Source organism: Sorex araneus, chromosome 10, assembly GCF_027595985.1.
Source record: "Sorex araneus isolate mSorAra2 chromosome 10, mSorAra2.pri, whole genome shotgun sequence".
NCBI lineage: Eukaryota > Metazoa > Chordata > Mammalia > Eulipotyphla > Soricidae > Sorex > Sorex araneus.
The window spans coordinates 56,338,950-56,365,159 of NC_073311.1; the positions used below are offsets into that span (position 1 = coordinate 56,338,950).

General features: G+C 48.8%; 1 protein-coding gene across 1 annotated transcript in view; it reads left to right on the plus strand.

Moving 5' to 3' along the window:
- Nucleotides 1–214: 214 nt before the first annotated feature.
- DERA (deoxyribose-phosphate aldolase) overlaps nt 215–26,210 on the plus strand; it is an 87,312-nt gene continuing 61,316 nt past the window's right edge. The window contains exons 1-4 of the mRNA XM_055118355.1: nt 215–336; nt 20,686–20,783; nt 22,768–22,909; nt 24,895–24,990. Coding sequence (XP_054974330.1) covers nt 306–336; nt 20,686–20,783; nt 22,768–22,909; nt 24,895–24,990 — 367 coding nt within the window. The 5' untranslated portion in view covers nt 215–305. The remainder of the gene's footprint in view (nt 337–20,685; nt 20,784–22,767; nt 22,910–24,894; nt 24,991–26,210) is intronic.

Consider the following 26,210-nt stretch of genomic DNA (forward strand, 5'->3'; position numbering starts at 1 on the left):
CCGGAGTGGGCCGGGGGCGGGGCGGGCGGCTTGTGGGCGGGTCGGGCGACCTGTGGGCGGGGCCTGGAGCCAGGGGCGGGCGGCCTGTGGGCGGGGTCTAAGTGGGGCGGAGACGGGGGCGGTTCAGAGGTGGGGCTAAGCGTCCAGCGAACTGGCTGTATATGGGCGGGGTTTGATCAGGGGCGGTCCGGGGGCGTGGCCTGGCCAGGGGGCGGGGCGCGCGCGGTGGGGCGGGCGGTGAAGGAAGGAGGAAGCGCGGGACGAGCGCAGGGGCCCAGGAGCCGGCGTTGCAGCCTGACCCGGTCATGTCGGCTCATCAACAGGGCACCGAGCTCGGTAAGGACCCCCGGCGTCCCCTCCTCCTCCGCGGCCCCGCGTGTCCGTCAGCTCCGATGGGTGCTGGATCTCCGCAGCTCGGGCCGGCGACCACTGGGGGTGCTTGCAGGGAGCGCAGAGTTGGCCCTCACCGCAGCAAAGGTGGAATCAGGAGTGGGGGGGCACGAGGACCGCCCCCATCCAACCCCCCACACCCTCCTTCCGCGGGCCTTAGCCCTCGCGCGTTGTTTCGTAAGCGAAAGGGTTCGACTTTGATCTTGCAACTTGTTCTTGCACCTTCAGGCTCCCTGGTTCTGAGAACGAAACAGACACTCGCCACCCCCGCCCCCCATGTCCCTGGCCCCCCGACAGAGCTAAAGGAGAGCGACCTGGCCTCCCTCTCGGCCCAGGCCCGCTCCCTTCCACGCCGGCCTTGCGGAGAGGATGCCAGGGTTGCTCAGAAAGTTGTCAGGACGGTGCAGGGCTGTGTCGGCCGTGCTCTGTAACTTGCTGAGTTGCGTGTGATTTTAGAGGTCCAAAGGTTTGTGCGTGTCTGATGGTTTCACCACGACCCCACTGGGTTGATATTATCAACTATAAGCGGCGAGACAACTTCATTCAGACTTGGTCAAGGATGGACTGTGTGTGTTTCAAACGTAGTAAAGTCGTGATCAAGACACAGAGAAAGGATCTCAGTTTCGAGACGCGATGTCGCTCTTCTGGACCTTCCGTGTAGCGTTGTGACTTTGGACAACTTAATCGCTGCACCTAGACTTCTTGAGTGTCTAATGATTAACCGTTGCATGTCTCCAAAGTGAAGAGACTGAAGTCTTTGGTGCGTTGTGGGCACCTGCGAAGGGTTTAGACAAATAATTTTTGTACTGAGTTTGAGAAAATTCAGGTACTTTTCCCCGAGTTTCAAGTGACTGTTTCCAACTGAACATTGTAGCTTGCTGAGATCAGGAACTTTTCCTTGCAAACAATGTGCCTTATGACAGCAGATTTCCTCACCAGATCTGTTCTCCTTCACTCACTGCCCTTTAGCACTCCTCCTTCCAAACTCTGGTTCTATCTCTGGAATATGGACTTAGGAATTAAGGAGTATTCCTTAGATAGGAGATGCGGCGTGGGGGACTCCTGTGTGGCTGTCCGCACAGAGTGCGTTCGGTTTCCCCATACTTAGATCATTTTTCTTTCAAGAGATACAGTGAAACAACTTCTACTAGTTTCGTTGTTACTAGTTGATATTACAGTTTTTGGTTTTGTGAAACTAGAACTCCCTTTTATTTGCAGCAAAATTAACAGTATAGATAAAAAAAAAAGCTGTGTATAATAATTATATTAATAATAGTAGTAAAGTGGTTTGGGGGACTAGGGTAAGTTTTGAACTATACCCTGAGGTTCCCAGGGACCACTCCTGGCTCTGTGCTCAAGAGTGAGCCCTGGTGACCATCTGTGGTGCTAGGGATGCCTCCTTGGCAAGGCGTCTGCGAGGCAGTGCTTTACATGTCTCTCAAACCCCAAATGTGATTTTTGTGCAGCTATTTAAATGAAATAGATATTTTTATTCTCTTTGTTTATTAAGTAAAATCAGATATATTTTTAGAGGTTTTTTTTTCTTCCTTAGTATTAATCATTAATCCACATTGAGGCCTAGCCTAAAATGCTGGGGTAAGTTATTTAAAGTATTTATGTGCTAGCAGTACATCATTATTAATTTATGCATTTCACTGAGGAGTTTTACAGAGTTTCAGACAAAAAACCTTTTTGGGGGTGTTTGTTGGGGCACACTGGATGGTACTCAGGGAACCATATTTAGTGCTGGAGATGGATTTGGGCCTGGCCTTGTGCAAGGTAAGGGCCCTAACTAAGCTCTGTACTATGTCCCTTCTCACATTGAAAGGGTTTCTTTTATGTAAATAGTTGCAGTGGTCACTTGCACATAGTATCATCATCATCATCATCATTATCATCATCATCATCATCATCATCATCATCCCATTGATTGTCGAATTTCTCGAGTGGTCTCAGTAATGTCTCCATTCGTCCTAGCCCTGAGATTTTAGAAGCCTCTCTTTACTCGTCCTTCTCAACGATGCCACACTGGAGGCTCTTTCAGGGTCAGGGGAATGAGACCTAGCTTATTACTGGTTTTGGCTTATCAATACACCTTGGGAGTTTGCGAGGCTCTCCCCCGTGGGCAGAAAACTATCGGTAGCATGCCATTTTCTCCCGGAGGGAGAAGTAGGCTATAAGATGTCACTTCTGGAAGCTTGCTTTTAAGTCTTTGGATGTTGGCTGTGACCTCCTAGCTACTGGAAATGGGGAATCTGGGTGGAAGAGGCCCAGACCCGGATCTGAGCAGGCTTGGAGATCTCAGCCCCGGGTCCCACACAGCTGGGTTCCTCTGCTGGGTATCTTCATGCCTGAGGCTCATCCAGACATGTGGAGAGGGGCCTTGAGCATGGCTGTGGCTAGGCTCCGGAAGTCTTCGGCCACCGGGAGCTCTGTTCAGGGCGGGGAGAGAAGCTGGAGCCCATCCCCTCCGAGGGACCCTGGGGAAGACAGCCAGGTGCTTGGGCAAGAGTCTCTCTGCGTCGTTCTCTCCCAGGAGCTTGCTTTTAAATCTTTGGATGTTGGCCGTTGTTGGGATTACACGGCTCTGGGGGCAGTCCCTGGGTGTGACCGCCTAGCTACTGGAAGATGGGAAATCTGGGCGGAGGAGGCCCAGTCCCAATCCGAGCAGGCTTGGAAGTCTCAGCCCTGAGTCCCACACACCTGGGTTCCTCTGTTGGTACCTTCATGCATGAGGCTCATTTGGACATGTGGAGGGGGGCCTTGAGCATGGCTGTGGCTAGGCTCCGGAGGTCTTCGGCCGCCGGGAGCTCTGCTTGGGGCAGTGGGGGAAGCTGGAGCCCATCCCCTCCGAGGGGCCCCAGGGAAGACAGCCATGCACACGGGCAAGAGCGCCTGGCTCTTGCCTGTGTACCTTGCACATAGTATATTTATCAAAATTTTGTACTGAGAATTCCAAAGGTGCTCTTGTTAATAAAGTAATTTGGGGGAAACTCCAGCAATTACCTGGAGAACCAGCTATGGTGTTCCTTCTAGTTGGTGGACGCCCAGCCCCCCCCCCCACACACACACCAGACCTCTGGGGAGTAAGAAGGGCTGACAGTTGAGTCTGTGGCCAGTGAAGTCAGTCAGGTGTGCTGTTTGGGGAGAATGCTGCTCCTGGGCAGGGCCTGGAAGTCCTGTGCCTTCCCGCCCATACCTTGTCCATGGCTTCTTTTCTGACTGGGTGTTCTGAGAAATCAATTGCTGATCTAGTGAGTAAATGGGATTCCTGAATCCTGTGACCTGCTCTAGCAAATTAGAGGATTCTGAGGAGGATTTTCTGGGCCAGGAGTGCCTGAGGCAGTGTGCCTCAGAAACTCAAGGCCTGAGGTGATGTGCCTCAGACACTCAGGGCCTGAGGTGTTGTGGCTCAGACACTCAGGGCCTGAGGTGATTTGCCGCAGACACTCAGGGCCTGAGGTGATGTGCCTCAGACACTCAGGGCCTGAGGTGATGTGCCTCAGACACTCAGGGCCTTCTAGGAGATCGAGACCTACTCTAGTTTCTTCTACTACTCTTGCTCTGGCGCGAGGTGAGGTGAGAATTGAATTAAAATCTTGTACGCCTGACTGGAGGTTGAAAATTGTTTGTTGATTTGGAGAAGCCAACCCCCAACTGTATTCCAAAATAAAAAGGAATGAGAGAAATGAGGTCTGGGGGAGCCCTCACTGTTGGATAACACTGGGTTGTCCTTGCTCCTCCCACAGGGAGCTTAGGTTTACTGAGCTACTCATAGCAGTGCCCCTGAGGCATACCCAATTCCATCAAGCACTAATAATCCTATGTTGCTTTTATCTTTTCTTTATGTCACTTGCATGGTTTAGCGATGTCCTTTTTATATAGACACAGGAAGACGGTCTATGCTATGCTATGTAACATGGGAGTTAATTGATTCCAAAATAATATTTATTCCTGGGCATCCATATTTACTTGACTTAAGCCTCAGTTGTCCTTAGTACCTAGGACTCCAAAAGCAGGGTCTCGATGAAGGGACTGGATGGACCCAGGGCAAGCTGTAAGTCACCCTGGCATCGTAAGGAGACAAGCTAAGCGCCACAAGTGTAAATTAAGAGCACGGTCATGGAACAAACTCTGTCATGACCCAAAAAGAAGTCACCGAATTAGGACCCTGCTGAGGTTAGGAAAGACTGAGGACTGTGGTCCGGAATATATAGCGAGATGTCCCCAGGAAGAGCCAAACCTTAAGCTTAATATATCTCTTATTATATTACATTAATATAGAGACATTAATATATCTCTTACTGTATACAAAATGACTAGAAATACTAGAAGAAGTAAATTTACCACGATTGTTCAAATGGATTACTAACTGAGGAAAGGAGAAAGCAATACCCACTAGATGGACTCCCGCCCTTGAGTGGATCTCTTAGTAATCAAGAGTGCTGAACTCTCAGATGAGATTTTTGTCCTTGAGTTAATCCTCTAGAACTTCCTCCGAAGGAGCAGCTTCCCCTCTGTTTGTTGTTATGACAGTACTCAACCCCACCCTTCATGATTTCTGTATAACTACACTGTAAGGGGTAAGAGGGGACTAGAAAGAAAGGGACTTTGGGACTTTGAGGTCTTGGAGGACTAGAGGGTCTGTGAGGACTAGAAGGAGGACTAGAGGATGATGATGACTGGAAGTAGAGGAGTATGAGACTATGACGAGACGAGGAAGAAGATATAACGAAGGAGAGGACTTTGAGGTCTACGAGGAGATAGGATGATGGAATTATGATGACTGGGGCTATGACCAAAACTATGACTACGATTGCACCTTACGGGGAGGTCGGACTATGCTGGAGAGGAGACAGGAATAAACTGCCTACCGACCAGCCCAGTTCCCGTTTCTTCATTCCCTGGTCCTTTGTCTACTGATCTGGGGCCTGGACTCAGTTTCTCCGGTCCCTGGTCCTTTGTCCTCCATCGCTGTGGGCTGGCCAGGGAAATGGTTCTCGGCCACGATTGCTTGAGTCCCCCACGTGCCCACACTTTCTTTTTGAACTCACACCTCACCCTGCTCACCAAAGTAACTTCTTTTTTCCCTAAGTCCGTTCTAGCCTTGCAGTTGAGTAGTTGGCTTTGGACAGCCTTGATTTCTCTAAACCAACAAGTTGGTGTTTGTCTGGTGCTGAACCTGGCAGCTCAGTAGAAAGCAGAGTCTCGGGTTCCTGAGTGTTGGGGGGGCGGGGGCTGGGGTTCACCTCTTGCTGGCTCTGTGCTCAGGAATCGTTCCCAACAGTGCTCGGGGGAGCCGTGTGCAGTGCCAGGGATTGAATTGGGATTGGCGGCATGCAAGGTAAGCTCCTCCTCCTCTGTCATGTCTCTCCTGAATATTGTTTCTTTATTTAAAAAAAAAATTTTTTTTTATTGAATCACCATGAGATACAGTTACAAAGCTTTCATGTTTGAGTTTCAGTCATACAATGATCAAACACCCATCCCTCCACCAGTGTACCTTTTCCATCACCAATGTCCCCAGTACCCCCCATCCCACCCCTCCCCCTGCCTCTATGGCAGACAGTTTCCCCCATTTCAATTCAGTTCTGTTCCTTCCATCTTTAAAAGTCTCTCAAGAGACTTCTGAAGGATGTTGGTTATGTGTCTTCTGCTCAACTGGGGTTTTCTTGGGAAGCATCTGGAAAATGAAGGGGTTGTGTTAGTTGACTTCTAAGCATCTCTCTACTCTCTCCGTTTTTTTTTTTTTTTTTTTTTTTTTTTTGGTTTTTGGGTCACACCCGGCAATACACAGGGGTTACTCCTGGCTCATGCACTCAGGAATTACTCCTGGAGGTGCTCGGGGGACCATATGGGATGCTGGGATTCGAACCCGGGTCGGCCGTGTGCAAGGCAAACGCCCTACCCGCTGTGCTATCGCTCCAGCCCCACTACTCTCTCCCTTTGATTCAATCTGCTCTTGAGTACCGAAAGGAGAGTTTCGAAGGTAATTGAGAAACAAAAGGGAAAAAACAACCAGTGGGTGACTTTTAATTGACAGAAGATGGGACAGTTCTATGGATTTTTTGTATTGTACAGACAAAGGCTTGTCCTCAGAATACATCCACAATTGGAATCACCAGAGACCATGATTATCAAGGAACACAATGGCGGTTAGGTTCCATAGATGCATTTTCTGTAATCCAAGTCAGAAAAAATAGAAATTTTGTTCAAAACATGGTCAGAAAAGAACAGCATTAGCTGCTTGTCAAACCAAGACCCATGACGGGATTTGGCCTTTTGCACAGCACATTTGCTCATTCAGCAACAGTTCCTGCTGTCTCTGGGGAAGTATTGCCCTAGGCCCTGGGGATATAAGATGGGTCAGTCCCTGCTCTCACAGAGCTTGGTCATCTTCGGAGGCTGGACATTCAGCCAGAGTGACAAAGTAATAGCTAGTGTCTTTAGTTATTTCTCATTTATTTTTGTCTGCTTCAAGAAATTAGACGAATATATTTAAACTGTGTCTGAAATGGGTTATTAAAGTAGGTGTACTGGCCTCTTGCCTGTTTCATTAGAGTGGGGCCGGGGGCAGGGGTAAGGGTGAGGGATGGATCACACTGGCAGTGCTTACTCCTGGCTTTGTGCTCCTGGGACCATTTGCAGTGTCAGGAATCTGTAACTGGAGTCAGTGCTGTGCAAGGCAAGTGCCTTATGCCCGTTTTTGTCTTTCTGGCCCTTCATTTCACTTTTAAAAACTTACTCAGAGAGTTATTAGGCATGTTGGAACTCATTCCTGCCATTTGTAAAACATAATCTTTTTAATTTTTTTCGTCTTTTATTTCGGAGGGGAGAGGCATCACAGGTCACACCTGGTGATACTCAGGGATTACTCCTGGCTCTGCACTCAGGAATTACTCGTGATAGTGCTTGAGGACCATATGGGATGCTGAGGATGGAACCTGGATGTGCAAGGCAGGTGCCCTAACTGCTATACTATATCACTCTGGTCCCAAGACTGCTCCGAATTTGAAGATGGTAATTTTCCATTGGGCTCGAGCTATTGCACAGAGGTAGGGCACTTGCCTTGCATGCGGCCGACCTGGGTTTAATTCCTCTGTCCCTCTCAGAGTGCCCGGCAAGCTACCAAGAATATCCTGCCCGCACGGCAGAGCCTGGTAAGCTACCTGTGGCATATTCGATATGCCAGAAACAGTAACAACAAGTCTCACAATGAAGACGTTACTAGTGTCTGCTCGAGCAAATTGATGAACAACGGGATGACAGTGCTACAGTGCTAGGCCTCTGCGGTTGTTTGAAAATAGCCTTCACTTTAGTTATGAGAAAAAGAGTTTGTGACTCTAGATGTCAGGCAAGAAGTGACCTAAATGACTTTTAATGACTCCATTAACTCATTAAGGCAAAAACATTGAATATTTGACAATTTCAATGCCTGCTTCAAAAAAGAACAAAGTCGTATATTCTTATCTTGTGAAAATTTAGCACTAAGACTAATTAAGAAGGGATTAAATTTTTTATTCTATAAATTTTTTGACAAGCCTCATGCATGAAGGGACCGGCAGAGGAACCCAGGTGTGTGGGACCCGGGGCTGAGATCTCCAAGCCTGCTCAGATTGGGACTGGGCCCTCCATTTTCTAGTTGCTTGGCAGCCACACCCACAAAATGCCTCTGGCACCATGTAATCCCACCAATGGCCAACATCCAGAGACTATAAAACTAAGCTCCAGGAAGACATCTAATAGCTTTGTTCTCCCTCTTGGAGAACCTGACAAGCTACGAAGAGTCTATTGCCCACATGGGAGAGCCTTGCAAGCTCCCCATGGCGTATTCATATCCAAAATACAGTAAAAGATATATACACACCTCCTGAAGATCCCGGCAAGCTATCGAGAGTACCCCCCCGCATGGCAGAGCCTGGCAAGCTACCTATGGCGTATTCGATATGCCAAAAACAGTAATGATAGGTCTCATTTCCCTGACCCTGAAAGAGCCTCCAATCCTTGGGAAAGACGAGTAAGGAGAGGCTGCTAAAATCTCAGGGCTGAGTGTAATAGAGATGTTACTGGTGCCCACTCGAGTGAATTGGTGAACAATGGGATGACAGTGATAAATTTATTTAATTTATTATTGTTATATTTTGGTTTGAGGGCCACATCTGGCAGTGACCAGAGCTTACTTGTGGCGCTGTACTCAGCTTGTGTCTCTGTGCTCAGGGATCACTCCTGATGATTCAGGAGACTGTATGCTATGTTGAACTGTATGCTATGTATGTAGATTGACCCTCTGTCAGCTATGTGCACAATAAATGTCTTAGCCCCTGGGCTACATTTCTAGCCTGAAAATTAATTTTTTATGGGTATAGAGAGAATGAATAGAGAAGTGCTCAGCTGCCCTCATAGTCCATGAACAGCTGGAAGCTTTTCCACTAATACCACATGCTTCTTAGACAAGGTGCCCTCTGGTCACTTTCACTCATCAAAGTACTGGAAATGCTAGCCAGAGCAATTAGACAGGAAAAAGAAATAAAAAGTGTCAAAATCAGAGAAGAAGAAATGAAGCCCTTGCAGGGACATACCGTTAGATAAAGGATACCCAATTAGAAGCCTGATCAAATTAATATTCGAATTGAATGAAGTTGCGGGGCTCAGAATCAATATGTAAAAATATCTGTAGCCTTAAAAAAAAGCCAACTTTGATTTTTGTAAGGAATTTCTCAAGTGGATTATCTTGTGATTGTAAAAAAGCAATAAATTTGATTTGTACAATATTTCAATAATGTTTATGGCAGAATTCAATATTTTTTCTTAGTACTTAATGAAAATATTTTTCTTTTTGTTTCATGGAATATTTTAACAAATAGCTCTTTTAATTAGCCCAGTAATGCTTTGTCATAGGCACAGTATGAACAAGGATCAGCTGATAGCACTGGGAACCCCAAGGGAAGGAAGCAAGGTCGGGAGGAAGAGCCACAGTTGGAGAAAGACCGAGAAACACAGCTCTGTACCACCACTGCCTCTCTGCGTGCAGTGACGACTGTTCCAGACTTAAGACAGCTGATAGGGAAGGGTTTTCCTATGTGACTATCATTGGTAATGGTTTATTTGTGATCCTCCCTTTGGATATTGACTGTAAATTGACATAGCAGATTTTTTCATGTGTGTGTGTGTGTGTGTGTGTGTGTGTGTGTGTATGTGTATGTGTATGTATAGCTTAGAACAATCTCAGTCTTTCAGGAAAGCCGCAAATGCTGAGTGAGCTTTTGAGGAAGTGTTTGGTGAGCTGATGGTATCGTTGCCCTGGTTAACTGATAGAGGCCATTTCCCTCATGGTGCCAACAGACATTAGAATGAGAGCATTAACACTGATGCATGATCCCACCTTTATTTCATCACGTTTAGCTGAAGCCAGTCCTTTATTGTATGGGCCAGTCCTTTATTGTATTGTACAGTCACACAGTTCCTGAATTGCCCTGGTTCTTTGTCTTTGGTCTTAAGTAATTGCTCAGTCTCATTGTCTTGTGGGATTGTCTTCAGTTTCTGGGATTTTTTTTTTTAGGTGGGGCACACCCAGCTGTGTTCAGGGCTTACTCCTGCCTCTGAGCTCAGGGAAAACTCCAGATGATACTCAGAGGACCAGATGTGATGCCAGGGATTGAACTGGGGTCAGCTTCCTGCGAAGCAAGCAGGAAGTATCCCTCTAGTTCCTGTGTGTGTGTGTGTGTATGTGTATGTGTGTGTGCATATGTGTGTGTGTATGTGTGTGTGTGTGTGTGTGTGTTTAGGTGTCATCTAGGCATCTCTGGCAAGAACACAGAAATGAAACTTAACTATGCACCCATTACTTCCGATTAGCTGGCACTCGATAATGGTGTGTTCCAAGCTTCTAATGCAGTTACTTGGTTTGGTTTGGTTTTGGTTGGGTGGTTGGTTTTGGCACACCCAGAGGTGCTAGGGGCTGTTCCTTGGCAACCTGCTTGGGAATTGTTCCTGATGGTACCCACTCAGGGGACCATGCTCTGCTGGGCATCAAACCAGCCTCCTGCCATGCAAAGCCCATGCTCAGACCCTTGAGTTCTCTCTCTGCCCTCTGTGAAATTACATTAAAAAAACCCTACATTTTTATGCAGAGTTACTGAGGGGGTGGAGCACTCCCACCTGTGCTCAGGGTCTGTTCCTGGCTCTGTACTTAGGGGTCATTCATGCTCGTGGAGCTGGGGGTCGAACTGGGATTGGCCACGTGCCTAGCGAGCACGTTCGCCTCTGTGCTATGTCTCTGGCCCCAGTCCATACAATTTTCTTGGGGGGAGTTGGGTGAGTGTCACATCTGGAAGTACTTGGGGACCCATGTAGTACTGGGGATTGAACGGGGAGACAGTTTCCACATATGAAGCAGCATTCCAGCCCTTTGAACTGTCTTCCTGGCGCTACACAAAATCTATAAAGCTAGCAATTGTGTTTGTGTTTTCTGACCACACCCGGCAGGGTCTGGAGGCCCCGTGGTGCGGGGAATTGAGGAGCTGACCTGGGATTGGCTGCTTTAAGGGGATACCTTAGCCGTGTACTAGCTCTCCAACCATCCCCTCATACAGTTTATCATTTTGGGGGGACTTGGGGGCGCACACCACTGTGCTCAGGGCTGAGACCTGCTTCTGCACTTAGGAATCGCTCCTGGCTGTGGCGCTGGGACCACAGGGTGGCATCAAGGACCAGCCCCCACCAGGCCAGCCAGCGCACCGGGGCACCTGCTGTTCCCGGCGCTTGATGCTTTCATGACGGGGCCCGCTCTCTGCTCCCAACCCCCCCAGCTCACAGCCACTGAACAACAGCAGGGCCCTGAGGGTCGTTGCGGGAGAGGAAGATGGTGGCAGAAAAGTTCCACTGTTGGGAAGTGTGGAGGAAGCCACCGACAGCCAGAGGGGAGACATTTCTGCAGAGAAACGGAGTGCAATGTGCCTGCCATGTTTCATGAAGGGAAGGAGCCCGATGTTCCAGACTTCTAGTGTAATCTGATGCTCCGTGAGGGCTTGGAGGAATAGTTGAGTGGGGAAAGAAGGACAAGCCCCTCAGATCCACCCTCTCTGTGAAACAAAAGAGCCAATAGAACTGTTGGGTGCCTGTTTAGACTTTAAATGGGGCGCACTTGGAAGGGGGGCGCACGCCACAGTGCCTTACTTAGAAGTCTCAACTTTTCATTGTGGCAGGAGTGACACTGTCCCATCCTTTATTATTCTGAGACGGTTCTGGTAAGCAGAAACATTCTATAATCATTTGGGCGTGTTGTGCCATTAAATTATTCAAAGTCCTCCACGGTGCCCACGCAGTTGAGAAACAAGTGTGTGTTTTTTTTTTTTGGCTGTTGGTTTTTAAAAACTTCTGAGCCCTGTGGATTTTAATTGTGAAGAAAGCGAGGAAAGCTGGGAGCCCGCCTTTAAACCGGGCTGCTTCTGTCGGGAGAGAAAGACTAGTAAATGAGACAGCAGCAAGCGCCCCGGAGGATGCGATTTAAACATGTCAGTAGAAATTGTTTAAGTGGAGAGCTCTGGCCCTTTTAAAACACAGCCTGTCGCTCGAGGATTGGGTCACCTTGAAATGTGTTCATCTTTGAGTTAAAGGCATGAAAAGGCACTTTGAAACAGCGCCGGCAACTTTGGTGTGTTGTGTGCGTGTCTGTGGCTGTACCTCTCTCCTCAGCCCGCCGCAGCCGTAACACTCAGTTCCCTGGAAACCAAAGTGGTTGCAAGAGAAGAATAAATGTTTCATCTCAGCTCCAGCAAACTCGACAGATTTTTTTAAACGCTGAGGCACTTGGCTGCAGCTTCTGCCTCCCTTTGTACAGGCCGGTTCTCCTCCCCGAAGCGGAGGCGCAGATGAGAGCGGGCCGTGGTAATTACTGCCCGGAAGGGGCCCCGGAGCTGGGGCTTCGGTTCTTGGGGATCGCGGTTAATGATGTCAGGATGCTGGGCTTGACATCATTAACTCGGGGATGTGTAAACACAGCCAGGCCGGGGCAGAACGTCCAGGTGAAGTATATTTGGAATCTAGACTCAGGAAGCTTTCCTTTCTATTCTCACTACCACAAGGGGTGTGTGCGTGTGTGTGTTTGTGTGTGTGTGTGTGTGTGTGTGTGTGTGTGAGAGAGAGAGAGACAGACAGACAGACAGACAGACCAGACAGACAGACTTTTCATCTAAACATCTAACCTTTGAGATTTCATTTTTTCTTTTTTATTCATTTTTGGGCCACATCTGGCTATGCTCAGGGCTTCCTCCTGGCTCAGTGCTCAGGGATCAGTCCTGGCGGACTCGGGGAACCGTATGTATGGGGTGTCAGGGATCAAACCCGGGTCGCCTGTGCGCAAGGCAAATGCCCTACTATCGCTCTGGCCCTAAGCTGTTTGTGATTTCATCCCAGTGTTTATCGTTTGACATTGAACTCAGTGATTGTTGTGTTTAAGGTATGGAGAGAGTGTTTATGTTTGAATTAACTTTAATGAAAGTTTGAGAGACTGTTTTCTAGGGAAATAGGAATGTTCACAGGTATAAAAGTAATTAAGAGGGCTGGAGTGATAGTTCAGCAGGTAGGAAGGGCGTTTGCCTTGCATGCGGCCGACCTGGGTTTGATCCCCAGCATCCCATATGGTGCCCTGACCACTGCCAGGAGTAATTCCTGAGTGCAGAGCCAGGAGTAACCCCTGAGCATCGCTTGGTATGACCTAAAAAGCAAAAGAAAAAAAAAACCAACCAAACAAACAAAAAAAGAAAACAAAAAACAAACCCAAAAGAAATAGGGCATCCATGGCAAAGCAGGGAGCAGTTTTAGCGCTAGTCCAACCATGCCCTATGGTTGCTGGCTCACATAGTCACTTGCCCAGGTAGGAAGCAACGTCCTGTTCTGGTGTTAAAGACTTCAGTGCCAGGACCCAGGGAGCTTTTGTATCTCCATGCAGGGAAAACTTTAAATATTGCAGACCGTTTTCCAGAGAGGAAACACAAACAGTGCTGGAGAGAGAGTCAGCCAATTGAACATGCTTGGAATCAGGAGACCCAGGTTCCATCCCCGGCACCACATGGTCCCCTAAGCACTTGCTGGGAGTGAGCACTGAATCAGGAGTAGTCCCTGTGCACCACTGGATATGCCTTCCCCATGGAAATAAATAAGAAACCTAGAATATATTGTAGTCTTGGATTTCTCTAGTGGAGTTTGCAGGGCGGTGAAGGAGAGAGGCCCGGCTTTGAATGGATCTTCCCGCCATCACTCCCGAATGTCCCCGGGAGGGCAGCCTTGTCAAGGGAGCACAGTGGGGTTATGAAGGGACACAGCTCCTTGTTTCATGTGGGGCTGCGTTCAGCCTCAGGTGGCCACTGAAAGGTAGGGTTGGGACATCTCTCAGAGCAGGCAAAGGTCTCTTAGCAGTTTGGGTGCTTGAGGTCTCACTGTGTAGTTATTAGCAGTAATTTAATTTAATTTTTTTGGCTGAAGCGATAGCACAGTAGGTAGGTCATTTGCCTTGCATGCGGCCGACCGGGATTCGATTCCTCTGTCCCTCTTGGAGAGCCCGGCAAGCTACTGAGAGTATCCCGCCCACACGGCAGAGCCTGGCAAGCTACCCGTGGAGTATTCGATATGCCAAAAACAGTAACAACAAGTCTCACAATGGAGACGTTATTGGTGCCTGCTCGAGCAAATCCATTAGCAGTGAGATGACAGCGACAGCAGTAATTTGGGTTTTTTTCTTCGAGCAAGGCAACTGCTTTACCTGCTGTACCATTGCTCTGGCTGCACACCGATGTTTGCAATTTTTTTCCATCACTCACATTCCATGTACGAGCAGCTGCTAATTATCCCTCCTAATTGTAAATCAAAATAAAGGTAGGTCAGAACCCTGTAATCTCCAAGTGTTATTTTAATTAATAGTTTTTCAATTTGCTCCTTATTCTTCTTCTTTGAGGGATTTAAAGCCGGAAATGGGGAATGCCTTGAGACTGGCGTGGGTGCTTTGCATGTGGGGGCCCTGCGGCCCCCTGAGCATCTCTCTAGGGGTAACCCCATCCCTCACCAGCAGTGGAACCTTGGGAGTCAGCCCCACGGAGCTGCCGCTGGACGTGGCCCCAAACCCAAACCCAACAACAGGAATTTTGCTCTGAAATTCGACCCTCGTGCTGGGCAGAGAGCATGGAGGGCTGGAGCTCATGTCTGGCCTCCCAAGCACCCCCCAGAGTAGCACAGGTAACCCCCAGAACCTCTGGGGAGCCGCCTTTCAAATCATTCACTGTATGTCTTTACTCGTTCTTCTCAGTGGTGCCGCATTGGAGGCTCTTTCAGGGTCAGGGGAATGAGACCCATCATTGTTACTGTTTTTGGTATATCGAATACACCACGGGGAGCTTGCCGGGGTCAGCTGCATCGAGCCCTACCCACTATATTATCACTCTGGCTCCAAATTGGTCATTTTCTGATTTGTACAATCAACCCTTTAGAAGCCTTAGCAGTCTGGGTCTGTAGCTATTAAATCCTGCCCCGCAGACAGGATAGCTCTCTCTGTGAAAATTAAACAGAGTCCCTGGGCCAGAGCAATAGTACAACAGGGAGAGTGTTTGCCTTGCATGTGGCTGACCGCGGTTTGATTGCCGGCATCCCATATGGTTTCGAGCACCACCAGGAGTAATTCCTGAGTGCAGAGCCAGGAGTAACCCTTGAGCAACACTGGGTATGACTCAGAAAGAAAAAAAGAAAAGAAAAGAAAAGAAAATTAAACCAGTTCCACCTTAAGACAACTAATTCCCTACAAGGGCTTGTGGAGTGGTTTGGGGGTCAGTAGACTCCACAGAGCTGGTGCAAGGAGCCTGTGTTCCTGGGGTGCACCAGCAGGGGGCAGCCATATGCAAGGCAAGCGCCCTGCTCACGATACTGAGGGAATGGTTAAATAGGCTTCTCTTGGCGCCTAGAACCATTGATCAGATCTTAAAGGACTGAGTTGGAGTATTGCCCAACAGGGACCAGAGTTTCCTAGTTTCTTGATGTGCTGCTCTAAAACTAATGATTGTCCCTGAGCAGGAGGCGCGGTACGGGCTCTGAGGAACTCTCCTCAGAATGATGATTCTCCTGAGCAGCAGGCTCTGAGGGCACTCTGAGGAACTCCCCTCAGAAGTTTCCCAGGGAATTGGAAGACCGTGTTTGGAAATCTAAGTGTGGCTGAATAGGTCATCATTTCATGATGATTTCTTGTCATGCATCTCCTAACGTATCACGATGATTTTTTCTTCGTGGGAACAAAGGGCTAAGCCGTATAAAGACACAGTCCCCTTCCTCTAGGGGGTTAGTGTCCTGGGTCTGTTGTGTCAGGCTGTCCAAAGAGAAGTAAAAGAACATTCACAGAAACGCACCAGCGAGAGGCTACAGAAACGCACCGGCGAGAGGCAGGCCCTCCAATGACCTGTCTCCACTGAAGCTCCCACGAGAAAGTCATCACAGTGAACTGGGAGAGTGTTTGTGACCATCTGAGGCCACATTCCAATCAGTTCCGCCAGGTTACCCAAAGGCTTGTTAGTTCAGACCCCTCCCGCCTCCTCAAAGAAGACTCTTTTTTTCTTTTCCTCTCTCTTTGGGGTCACAGCCAGTGATGCTCAGGGGCTACTCCTGGCTCTGCACTCAGGAATTACTCCTGGCGGTGCTCAGGGAACCATGTGGGATGCCGGAGATTGAACCCGGGTCGGTCACATACAAGGCAAATGCCTTACCCGCTGTACTATCACTCCAGCCCCCTCAGAGAAGATTTTATGGTGCTGATGAGACTCAGTGCCTGGGAGTCGCTTCTCCTGAGCAGGAGCTACTAAAGGGCCCTCAAATAAATTATTAAAAATTTGTGAAGGGCATGACAAAGTCCAGACGGGGCCTTTGCTTTTCCCCAGAAAAGCAAATCAGATTCTCATCATGGAGAACAAGGGCCATCTGATGAAATGGAAGAGGAGCAGATGAAGTGTAATAGAATGAGAGAGACATTTGTTTGGTCCATCATCATGGGAGGCCACTGAGGTAAATTCTGCGGCTGCTGTGACCACAGGGCTGGTTTTCTGACCGCTGACGAGGACGTTTTCAGCAGCGGGGCCTGATCCTTTGTGGGTGTAACCGTGTTCCGTCCTGCTGTAGACGGTATATGGGATCTCTGGTGTCGTGGAACGTGTGTGAGCCGGCATTGCTGTTCTGACCTTCTGTGGACACTGTACTAGGGAAGGCAGCTGTCCCCAGCTGTCCCCTTCCTCTTTTAGGCCCTCTTCCCTTGTGGAGAGCCAATTTTTTTTTTTTTTTTTTTTGCTTTTTGGGTCATACCCAGCAATGCACAAGGGTTACTCCTGGCTTTGCACTCAGGAATTACTCCTGGCGGTGCTCAGGGGACCATATGGGTTGCTGGGAATCGAACCCAGGTCAGCTATGTGCAAGGCAAACGCCCTACCTGCTGTACTATCGCTCCAGCCCCCCTTCCCCCGTTTTTTTTAATGAGAAGCGATTGTGGTTCAAAGTGCCACTTCTGCAAGATGATGTTCTGGACATCGAAACTTTATGGAATCCTGGAAATTTGTGGGGAGAGTTGATGTTACATATTTTCTGCATAAGAAGTAAAAAGGGTCAATAAAAAGGGCTAATGCATGAAATGCTGCTGGCACTAATTAGCTTTATTGTACCAGTTACTTCACAGTGTCTAAGTATATAAAAAATTACAGGGCTGGAGCAATAATACAGAGAGTAGGGTGTTGCACGTGGCCAACCCAGGTTCAATCCCCAGCATCCCATATGGTCCCCCAAGCACCGCCAGAGGTGATTCCTGAACACAGAGCCAGGAGTAACCCTTGAGCATCTCTGGATGTATCCCCAAAACAAAATAATAATAATAATAATGATTACATTGTGGGGGTCGGAGAAAGAGGGTCCCGCTACTAGGGCACTTGCTCTGCACATAGCTGGCATTGCAGATGGGTCCCCTTAGCTCACCAGGAGTGATCCTGAGCACAGAGCCTGGAGTAATGTCCCCTCCTGCCCCCAAATCCTGTTGTGTAGCTGAGAGCTAGACACCAGCCTCACTCAGGAGAAGCCTCTGTCCCTGATGACTTGCCATCTGGCGTGTCTTTGCTTGTCCCCGCTGCTTCTGCCGGGGAAAATGTCCCTTCAGCTCTGGGAACTGAGTCTTCCAGGTTGAGTGGGAGGTCACCAGGCAGACGGGGAGGGGCGGGCTTCCGGCAAGGGGACCAGGCAGGCCGTTGAGTCCAGACACAGACCAGGACGGGCAGGGAGGGCCAACAGAGGAGGTGGAGCTGGCTGGAATGTCCCGGGGTGCTCCCAGTGACCACAGCCCCGGGAGGGGAGAGATGACATGAGTCGGGGGACAGGTGGGACCATCCCTCTAAGGCTCGCCTTGACATTGGCGTCCCCAGCAGTTGACCCGCTGCATGTCATTCATTTTTTTCCCCCTCTCTGCCCGGGCCAGTCTTTGAGAACCTAAATCACCTGTTTAGGTAGCGAAGACAAAGAAGAGGCTGCACAGGCTCTGAGGAGAGGGGGTTTCTCCCTCACCGCAGACTTGTCTGTCGGCCTCAGGCCTTTGGGCTCTGCCTGGAAGCAAATCAGTGTCATCGTGGGGAAGAAAACAGCTTTCACTTGCCTGACACTCGACTCCCCCTTCTCTCTGTGAAGCCGAAGCCGCAGACAAGCAGCAAAACACACAATGTCTTGGAGGAGCAGATGGATTTGAAATGCTAGAAATCTGTTTTGTTAAATGGCTTTGGCTAACAAAATAATTTAATTATGAAAAATGTACACGGAAACTCTTCCACTTCCACTGGAAGGGTTCCATTTTCATTGCTATTTAAATTAGAAATCACTATTAATTGTTCACACTTGGAATTTCTGTACCGTTAATATTGATAAGAATCAACTGGATTCATCAAAATGGGGTAAGGGGGAGAGTGATATCTTTTTTTGGTGTGAGGGTGAGTCATACGCAGCTGAGCTCAGAACTGTACCCAGGGGTCACTCCTGCCAGCGCCCTGGGGACCTTATTTGGGTTTGGGGATTTGACCAGAGTTGGCTGTGTGCAAGGCAAGTGCCTTAACCTTCGTACTAATTCTCCATCCAGAGATCATCCTTTTTTTTTTTCTTTTGCTTTTTAGGTCACACCTGGGGATGCACAGGGGTCACTCCTGGCTCTGCACTCAGGAATTAACCCTGGTGGTGCTCGGGGGACCATATGGGGTACTGGGAATCGAACCCGGGTTGGACACATGCAAGGCAAACGCCCTACCCACTGTACTATTGCTCCGGCCCCAGAGATTATCTTTTATAGAAGCATGCTTTCTTGCTTTTATTTATTTATTTATTTTTTGCTTTTTGGGTCACACCTGGCGATGCACAGGGGTTACTCCTGGCTTTGCACTCAGGAATTAGTCCTGGCGGTGCTCAAGGGACCATATGGGATGCTGGGATTCGAACCCGGGTTGGCCACATGCAAGGCAAATGCCCTACCCGCTATGCTTTTGCTCCAGCCCCATCTTGCTTTTTTTTGGTGGTAGGTGTAAATTCTTAGTGTGTGTGTGTGTGTGTGTGTGTGTGTGTGTGTGTGTGTGTGTGTGTGTAATTACTCTACAGTATGGAATTAGTTTCACCATCACACCACAAAGAATTTTCTTATTGTGACACATTTCCTGAGGAATAACTTCTTCCACTGTCATCTTTCAAGTTTCTTCTAAGAGGATGATTCTGCAGAAGCTTGAGGTTACCCAAGGGACAGAGACGTCGGGTTAATGGTAGAAGATAAACGAGTGCATGCTCAATTTACTGTGAGGTCACCTAGGTTAAGGAGTGTGGGTGGATGAAGTTGAAATTCAAGTGCGACAGATGCTGTGTTTGCTGTTAGGGGCTCAAACGGGTAAGAGTTTAGTTCACGGGAGAGCAAGTCCAAGAGACCGTGTTCCCAGGATTCTTCAAGCCACCAGGCACACATTCTGTAGTAGAGATCTAGCCAGATGTTCACTCTGGCGAGGGAGCTGGCACTGGTTGCACCAAACATCAGTGCTGAGGCTGGGGGCAGGGGGGGTATTGGCGGGTGGGAGAGGTCAGGACAGAATACTCCCCACCTCCAAGAATCCCGAGTGGCTTGTGAGTTCTTGCCTTTTCTCTAGCTGCTGTTAGAACGATGTTGCGCTTTCTTTTTCTTTCCTTCATGCTGTTTTACTTTGGGGGCGTTTCGTCGGTGCTCAGGGAGTCAGTCCTGCCGGGGCCTGGGGGATTAGATGTGGCTGAGGGCATTGAACTATGGTTGACAGTGAACAAGGCAAGCACGTGCCTTAACCCCTGTCCTGTCTCGCCAGCCTCCCTGTCGTAATTTCTCATAGTTTGAATAGTTCTCTGAGTTTTTCAAATTTATCCCTCGTTCTTTATTGTTTTGTTTTGTTTTGTTTGGGCCACACCTGCTGATGCTCAGAGGTTACTCCTGGCACTGCACTCAGGAATTACTCCTGACGGTGCTTGGGGGGGCCACATCGGATGCCAGGTCAGCCACGTGCAAGGCCAGTACCTGCTCTGCTGTGCTGTGTACAGGCCTGGAAGGTTCTCTGTTGAGGGCTGCATCATATCAGTGTCTACTGGATGCTCATCTGGTGCGCGAGGGCTGGTAATCAGCGAGTCCTTTCAGCCTCGACACCAGTTCAGTTAAGGAGGCGTTGGTTGGGCGGGAGCGGTTGTTCAGCACGTAAGGAACTGCTCTTACCTGGCTTCCCATAGAGCCCGTTTTCATCCCAGAGCTGCACATGAGCCCCTAACAGCAAGTTCTGTCAGAAGTGACTCTGAGCACAAAGTCAGGAGAACCATTTGGTGTGGCCCAGAACATTGAAAAAAAAAAGGGTGCATTAGTCTTTTGCTTCCTGGCCTGGGTGCTCCCAAGTAAGCGCTAAGTGCTTGCTGTCAGAAGGTGGGTGCATGGCCTGTGAACAGCAACCCCCACCCCCCCACACCACCCTGTACACTTAGGCTTATCCCCACAACTTCTGTACATTTCAGATGAACGCGCTTTTTTCCATGAAGTTTGCCTTTTCCTCCCCGTCTGCCTTCAACAAGGTTATTTCTGTGCAGTGCTCAATAAATAATAGATGGATAAATAAATTCACTTGTTGTGCATAAAAAAAGAAAACCTCCGCTCTATGAGAACTTTGACACCAAACGGGATGCTTCATTCAAGGACTGGATAAAACGCATCTATTCAACACAGCTTCAAACTTTTAAGAGTTATTCTTCCTTCCCCTTCAGACCTGAGCTGGATCTCCAAAGTCCAAGTGAACCAGCCGGCGGTGCTCAGGCGCGCCCAGCAGATCCAAACGCTCAGGAGTTTGAAGAAGGAGTGGCAGGTAAGGGTCCTTCTGGAACGTTCTCCTGCACGTCATTTCTCATGCACGGTCTCTCCCCTCAAGGCCACAGTATTGAATTTCGCTCAAGATGCATCTAAACTTAAACGATTGCAGCTGTCCATGACTTATTTTAATAATTCATATATGACGATGATGGGTTGGAGAAAGATAACACATTTATTCCAAACAAGTTAAAAATCTTATCACTCTTGAGTGGCAAAGCCGCAAATGAATTTGTGGCATCTTTATTCATGAGTGAACCGAGTGGCATCGCTTTTCAGCACATTTATTTCTTTTTCTTTTTTTTTTTTTAGACATACCTTCTTCGGTTGTCGTAAGTTTTCATTTTTAAAACCTTAACGCCCAAACCTGGTGAGTTCACGCCAAGGAGCCCCTCAGGTCTCAGTCGACCTCCTTGGACCACCGTGTGTGCCTTGCTCTTCATTTTCATAAGTCATTTTTCAAAATTCGAGAAACGCTGCAGGGGGGAGTTCCCGTGGTCAGCATCTTCTCGGGAGAGGCCCGCCCACCGGCTGGCGGGGCACTGCAGGGCTGACAGGAATGCCGAGTGCGTCTCATCGGGGGTAGGAGGCTCTCAGGATGGAATTTTTCCGGTGACATTTCACACATTGCTCATCTATCTGGAGAAACAGCCTGATTGAAAAGAGAAAAGGAAGCTTCTCAGGATGCGGAGGGAAAGAGGAATATTGTTCTGAAAATGGAATGGGATTAAGTTGGAAAAAAAAAAACCCAACAACCCAGCCCCCCTCCATCGAGTACTTAGTACTTAGAGACTGTATCATGTCTCCTGCCAGACTGCAGGGCTGAAAGGAAAATGTCACTGTCAACCTCTCCTCCCGCCATTCTCCCTCCTCCGGGGCTCTCTGTGGATGAGTGTAGGAGACACTAGATGGGGCGACATGTTTTTTGGGTCATATATGGCAATGCATAGGGGTTACTCCTGACTCTGCACTCAGGAATCACCCCTGGCAGCGCTCAGAGGACCATATGGGATGCTGGGAATCGAACCCGGGTCTTCCGCATGCAAGGCAAATGCCCTACCCACTGTACTATTGCTCCAGCCCCTTATTTTTGCTTTTTGAGTCACATCTGGCAATGCTCAGGCTCAGCTCTCAGGAATTACTCCTGGCGGTGCTCCTGGAACCATATGGGATGCCGGGAATTGAACTCAGGTTGGCCACATGCAAAGCGAACACCCTACCGGCTGTACTATTGTTACAGTCCCCAACGTCCCTTCTCCCCTGCCTCTCTTTTGATTTTGATTTTGTTTGGGGGCAACACCCAGCTGTGCTCTGGGCTTATTCCTGTCGCTGTTGCAGGGATCACTCCTGGGAGATGCTGGGGGACCATACGTGGTGCTGGGGATCAAACCTGGGTTGGTCACCTGTAGGGAAAGGGCTCTACCCACAGTACTATCACTCCGGCCCCTTTTCCTACATTTCTGATCCTCCGTTGGTTACTCTTGGGTACTGTTTGTGATATGTTAGAATCTCACAGGCCGGGGAACAATGTCGGTAGCAATTTTTCGTGCCTATCTCTGTCTAATTCTCTACTGAGTGCTGAATTGGAGATGCCTCTGTGTGTGTGTGTGTGTGTGTGTGTGCTGTAGATCTACATTTGTAGTGTATTTTTTAAATTAATTTTTTATCGAATCACTGTGAATTACCAAGTTATGAAGATATTTGTGGTGGAGTTTTCCAGTTTACCCAGTTCCAAATCCAGTCCCTCCACCCGTGTCCAGTACCCTCCACCAATGTCTCCAACTTCCTCCCACCCTCCCTCCCCCACAGCCTGCCTCTGGGCCAGGTACTTTTCCTGTCCCTGTTGTCCTAGTGTTCCCTTCCCTAATTTCTCTTCTTGACACCCACGTCCCAGTGGCAAGCTTCCTAAGTGAAGACCAGTTCTGCTCTTCGTTTCCAGGAGATGCTTCTGTCTAAACCTTGTCTTGCTTTCTTCGAACCAGGCTGCTTGGCTTCTGAAAGCTGTGTCCTGCATTGACCTCACCACCCTTGGCGGAGATGACGCTGCTTCCAACGTTCAGAGGCTCTGCTATAAAGCCAAGTATCCAATTCGAGAAGACCTCTTAAAAGCTTTAGATATGCAAGGTAAAGGCAACGTGGACTATACCTGACCAACATTTGTTTACCTCTTTCTAATACTGATTACTCGAGCTAAGAATATTTAAGCCAAGATTCAGAAAATCATTAGGGAGAACAAACACAGGAGTCTCATTTTTAGGTCATTTTGGTGGGTCTTTCTTTTTTTTTTTTTTTTCTTGCCATCATAGATTAAAGTTGCTGGGAGGGAGAGATTTTTTCTTTTTTTATATATTTTCTTTCCAGTTCTTTAGTTTTGGAAATTTCCTGTCTAGTGATTCTAAATCCTGATTGTGATTCCCTAGCCACCGGTGCAAAAGCTGGCCTCATTACTTAATAATCACATCTCATGCATAAAGTATTTTCTGTGAGTCAATGAAATACTACTGAGAATAGCATGCAAATGGGAAATAGTGCTGGCGCGTATATTAGCTTAGCTCTTTTGAAAAAAGTTACACTCACTCTGTTTGTCTACATGAAAGAAAGGACTTTCTAAAGTTGCCACGAGTTTCGAACCCTGTCGTTTTAGCAGTGGAGGCGTCCACAGAGCTCTGATCTCCTTTATAAGTGAGCAAGCCTCTCAAAGAGAAGAGTTCATTCGCACGCATCATCATTGTCTTCCCAAGACCATAGTTCTTGCTACTTGCCCGGCTGGTTCGGGGTGCCAGATCTTTTTATGGAGGGGTGCTTTCTGGTGGCCCAGAGCCCATGTCATAAATACGGCTAGCCATGAGCCTTGCCTCAGCACCGATGGTTCATAGAGAACTTATAGCGTTAAGCTGACTTAAATACTTTTTGAAGTATTTGTTTCGTTTCTTTTCAGTTGATAGTACAAACACCTTATTTATAACAATTGGAAGCAGCAGCCTGGAATGAGTGTGATAGAGCTGCTTTGTTTTATAGGGGCTACTTGATTTTTTTTTTTATTTGATTTTATTCCCCCAAAATGAGATTCCCGCTTCAGATTTATTATCTCAGGTGAAGGAGAGAATGAGAGGAGTTGTTACATGTCATTTGTCTTTCCTGCCCTGAAACATTCACTACGATTTTCCTTCCACATTCCTGTTGGAATCCAGTGGGTTTTGACATTTCTGTGGGGGGCAAAAAGTGTTTGCTTTGTTTTGTTTTAGGGGAGAGCCACAGCTAGCTTTGCTCAGAGCTTACTCCTGACTTCGTGCTCAGGGATCACTCCTGGAGGAGGTTCTTAGGAGACCATTCTTGGTGCTGGGGAGCCAGTCTGGGTCTGCTCTGTGTAAGGCAAGCATCCTGCCCACTGCACGATCAGTCTGGCCTTGTTTTTTGTTTTTTTTTTTCTTTGCTTCTGGGAGGAGGAAAGTATTTTTTTTTAAATTTTTTTATTAGAGAATCACTGTGAGGTACACTTACAAACTGATGAACTTTTGTGTTTGCATTTCACTCATACAGTGATCGTTTACCCATCCCTCCACCAGTGCCCATTCACCAATGATCCCAGTATCCCTCTGACCGCCCGCACCCCATCCCCCACCACCCCACCCTGCCTCTGCGGCAGGGCATTCCCTTTTGTTCTGTCTCCTTTTGGGTGGTTGTAGTTTGCAGTAGAGGTATTGAGTGGCCTTTATGTTCGGTCTATAATCTACTTTCAGTTTGCATCTTCCAACCAGAATGGGGGAGGAGGAAAGTATTTTTTTGAAGTCAGGACCTCCAGGTTTTCAGAAGTCTCAAAAAAAATGGGGAAATTTACTAGTCCAGAATTAGATGAGAAAAGTCTCAGTCTGCCTTCAGAGAACAGTGTCATGTTAATTTGGCTCTAGGGAGGAAATGAACTTCCGAACTTCCGTTGTCGAGATTTCAGAGGGAGGTGACCATGGAAAGCTTTCTGCAGAGCCGGGTGGGGGCTGGTCTGGGTTTCCCCGTCTCCTTTTGATTCCCGCCGGTGTTGTAGTTTGAAGTGACTAGAGGCGTGTGGCGTGCATCGCCCTGCCCCGGCGGCCGCCCGTGTTCTCTCTCTGCAGGCCTCACGACAGCTGCCGTGTGTGTGTACCCGGCCCGCGTGTGCGAGGCTGTGAAGGCGCTGAAGGCCGCGGGCTGTGCCATCCCCGTGGCATCAGGTAGGACCTGCTGTGGCTTCCGTTGCCGCTTTTCTGTTGCTTCAGCTCCAGAGTGAAATTGTGCGATGTTGCTCTTTGATCCCATTGCATGTGCTGCGTCTGTCGTATTTATCCGTGTCTGGTGAAGTTAGCCTGCGTTTCCGAAGGAAAGTTCTTCCATGCCCGCCCGAGAAGGCAGGACTGACGCGCTGCCCTTAAGGAAACTTAGTGGCGAGGGCTGGAGAGATGTGGCTGGCCCTGGTTGGACACCTGGCCCGGCCTGTGTGCCACCAAACCCCTCCAGAAGTGATCCTTGAGCACCGAACCAGGAGCCAGTGCTGAGCACTGCTGGGTACAGTCCCTAGACGAGAAACCAAACAAACAAGAAAAAGGAAGAGAAAATTAGATATTTGGGAGGAGCAGTCAGGAAAGCCAAAACCGCAGTCCAGGGTCATGAGGGGCCTGGATGAACTGCAAGATTCCGGAGAGGTACAATGCAAGCGTGCGGAGCAGGAGAGGCTGATTTTGCAGGGACAGGTGACAGTCAGGGAGTGCTTCCCAGAGGAGGTGAGCACCATTTGGTCTTCAAGGATGGGGAGGAGCTGGGTGGCGGCAGACGGGGCTCGTGCGGTGGCGTATTCAGGGGAGTGGCAGCTGTTTGCAGTTGTTGGATCCTGCGGCGGGAGAAGGAGTGGACACAGCCCCTGGGGAAGGTCCCCCCGACTGTTGCACACGGCGAGTGAGGCATGAGGGTCCCGTTAGCAGCGACCTGCCCTCGTCTGCATCAGAGCACCTGAGCATGTGGCCTGGGAAGGGGTGGAACGCAGTGATGGAGATGCCTGGTGGTGGGGAGAGGGTTGCCGCGAGAGCCCCCCCAAAGCCTGGAGGGAGAGAAGAGGATTAGTTCAAGGGTCCTGCTGCAAGAGACCCAGGAGGTGTAGGCCCGGGGGTCCGAACAGTCCCTAAGACTGCGGAGATGCATCTGAAGCGCAGTTAGGTGCTGCTGTAAATGAACGCGGAAGTAGGATCTAGCTAACGTGGTTGCCAGAGGCTGAGCATATCTTGTGCTCCCGGGCAGAGTTATCAGCTCCTCACCCAGCTGTCCGTGAGACCCTCGCAACACCCTTGCTGAAAAAATAGGATTATGGTAGTTTACGTCACTTTTAGGATGATGTGACTCAGGGGGTTGGAAGCTCCCCTGGCGGTGCTCAGGGACTGTTCCAGGCTCTGCTCAGGATTGA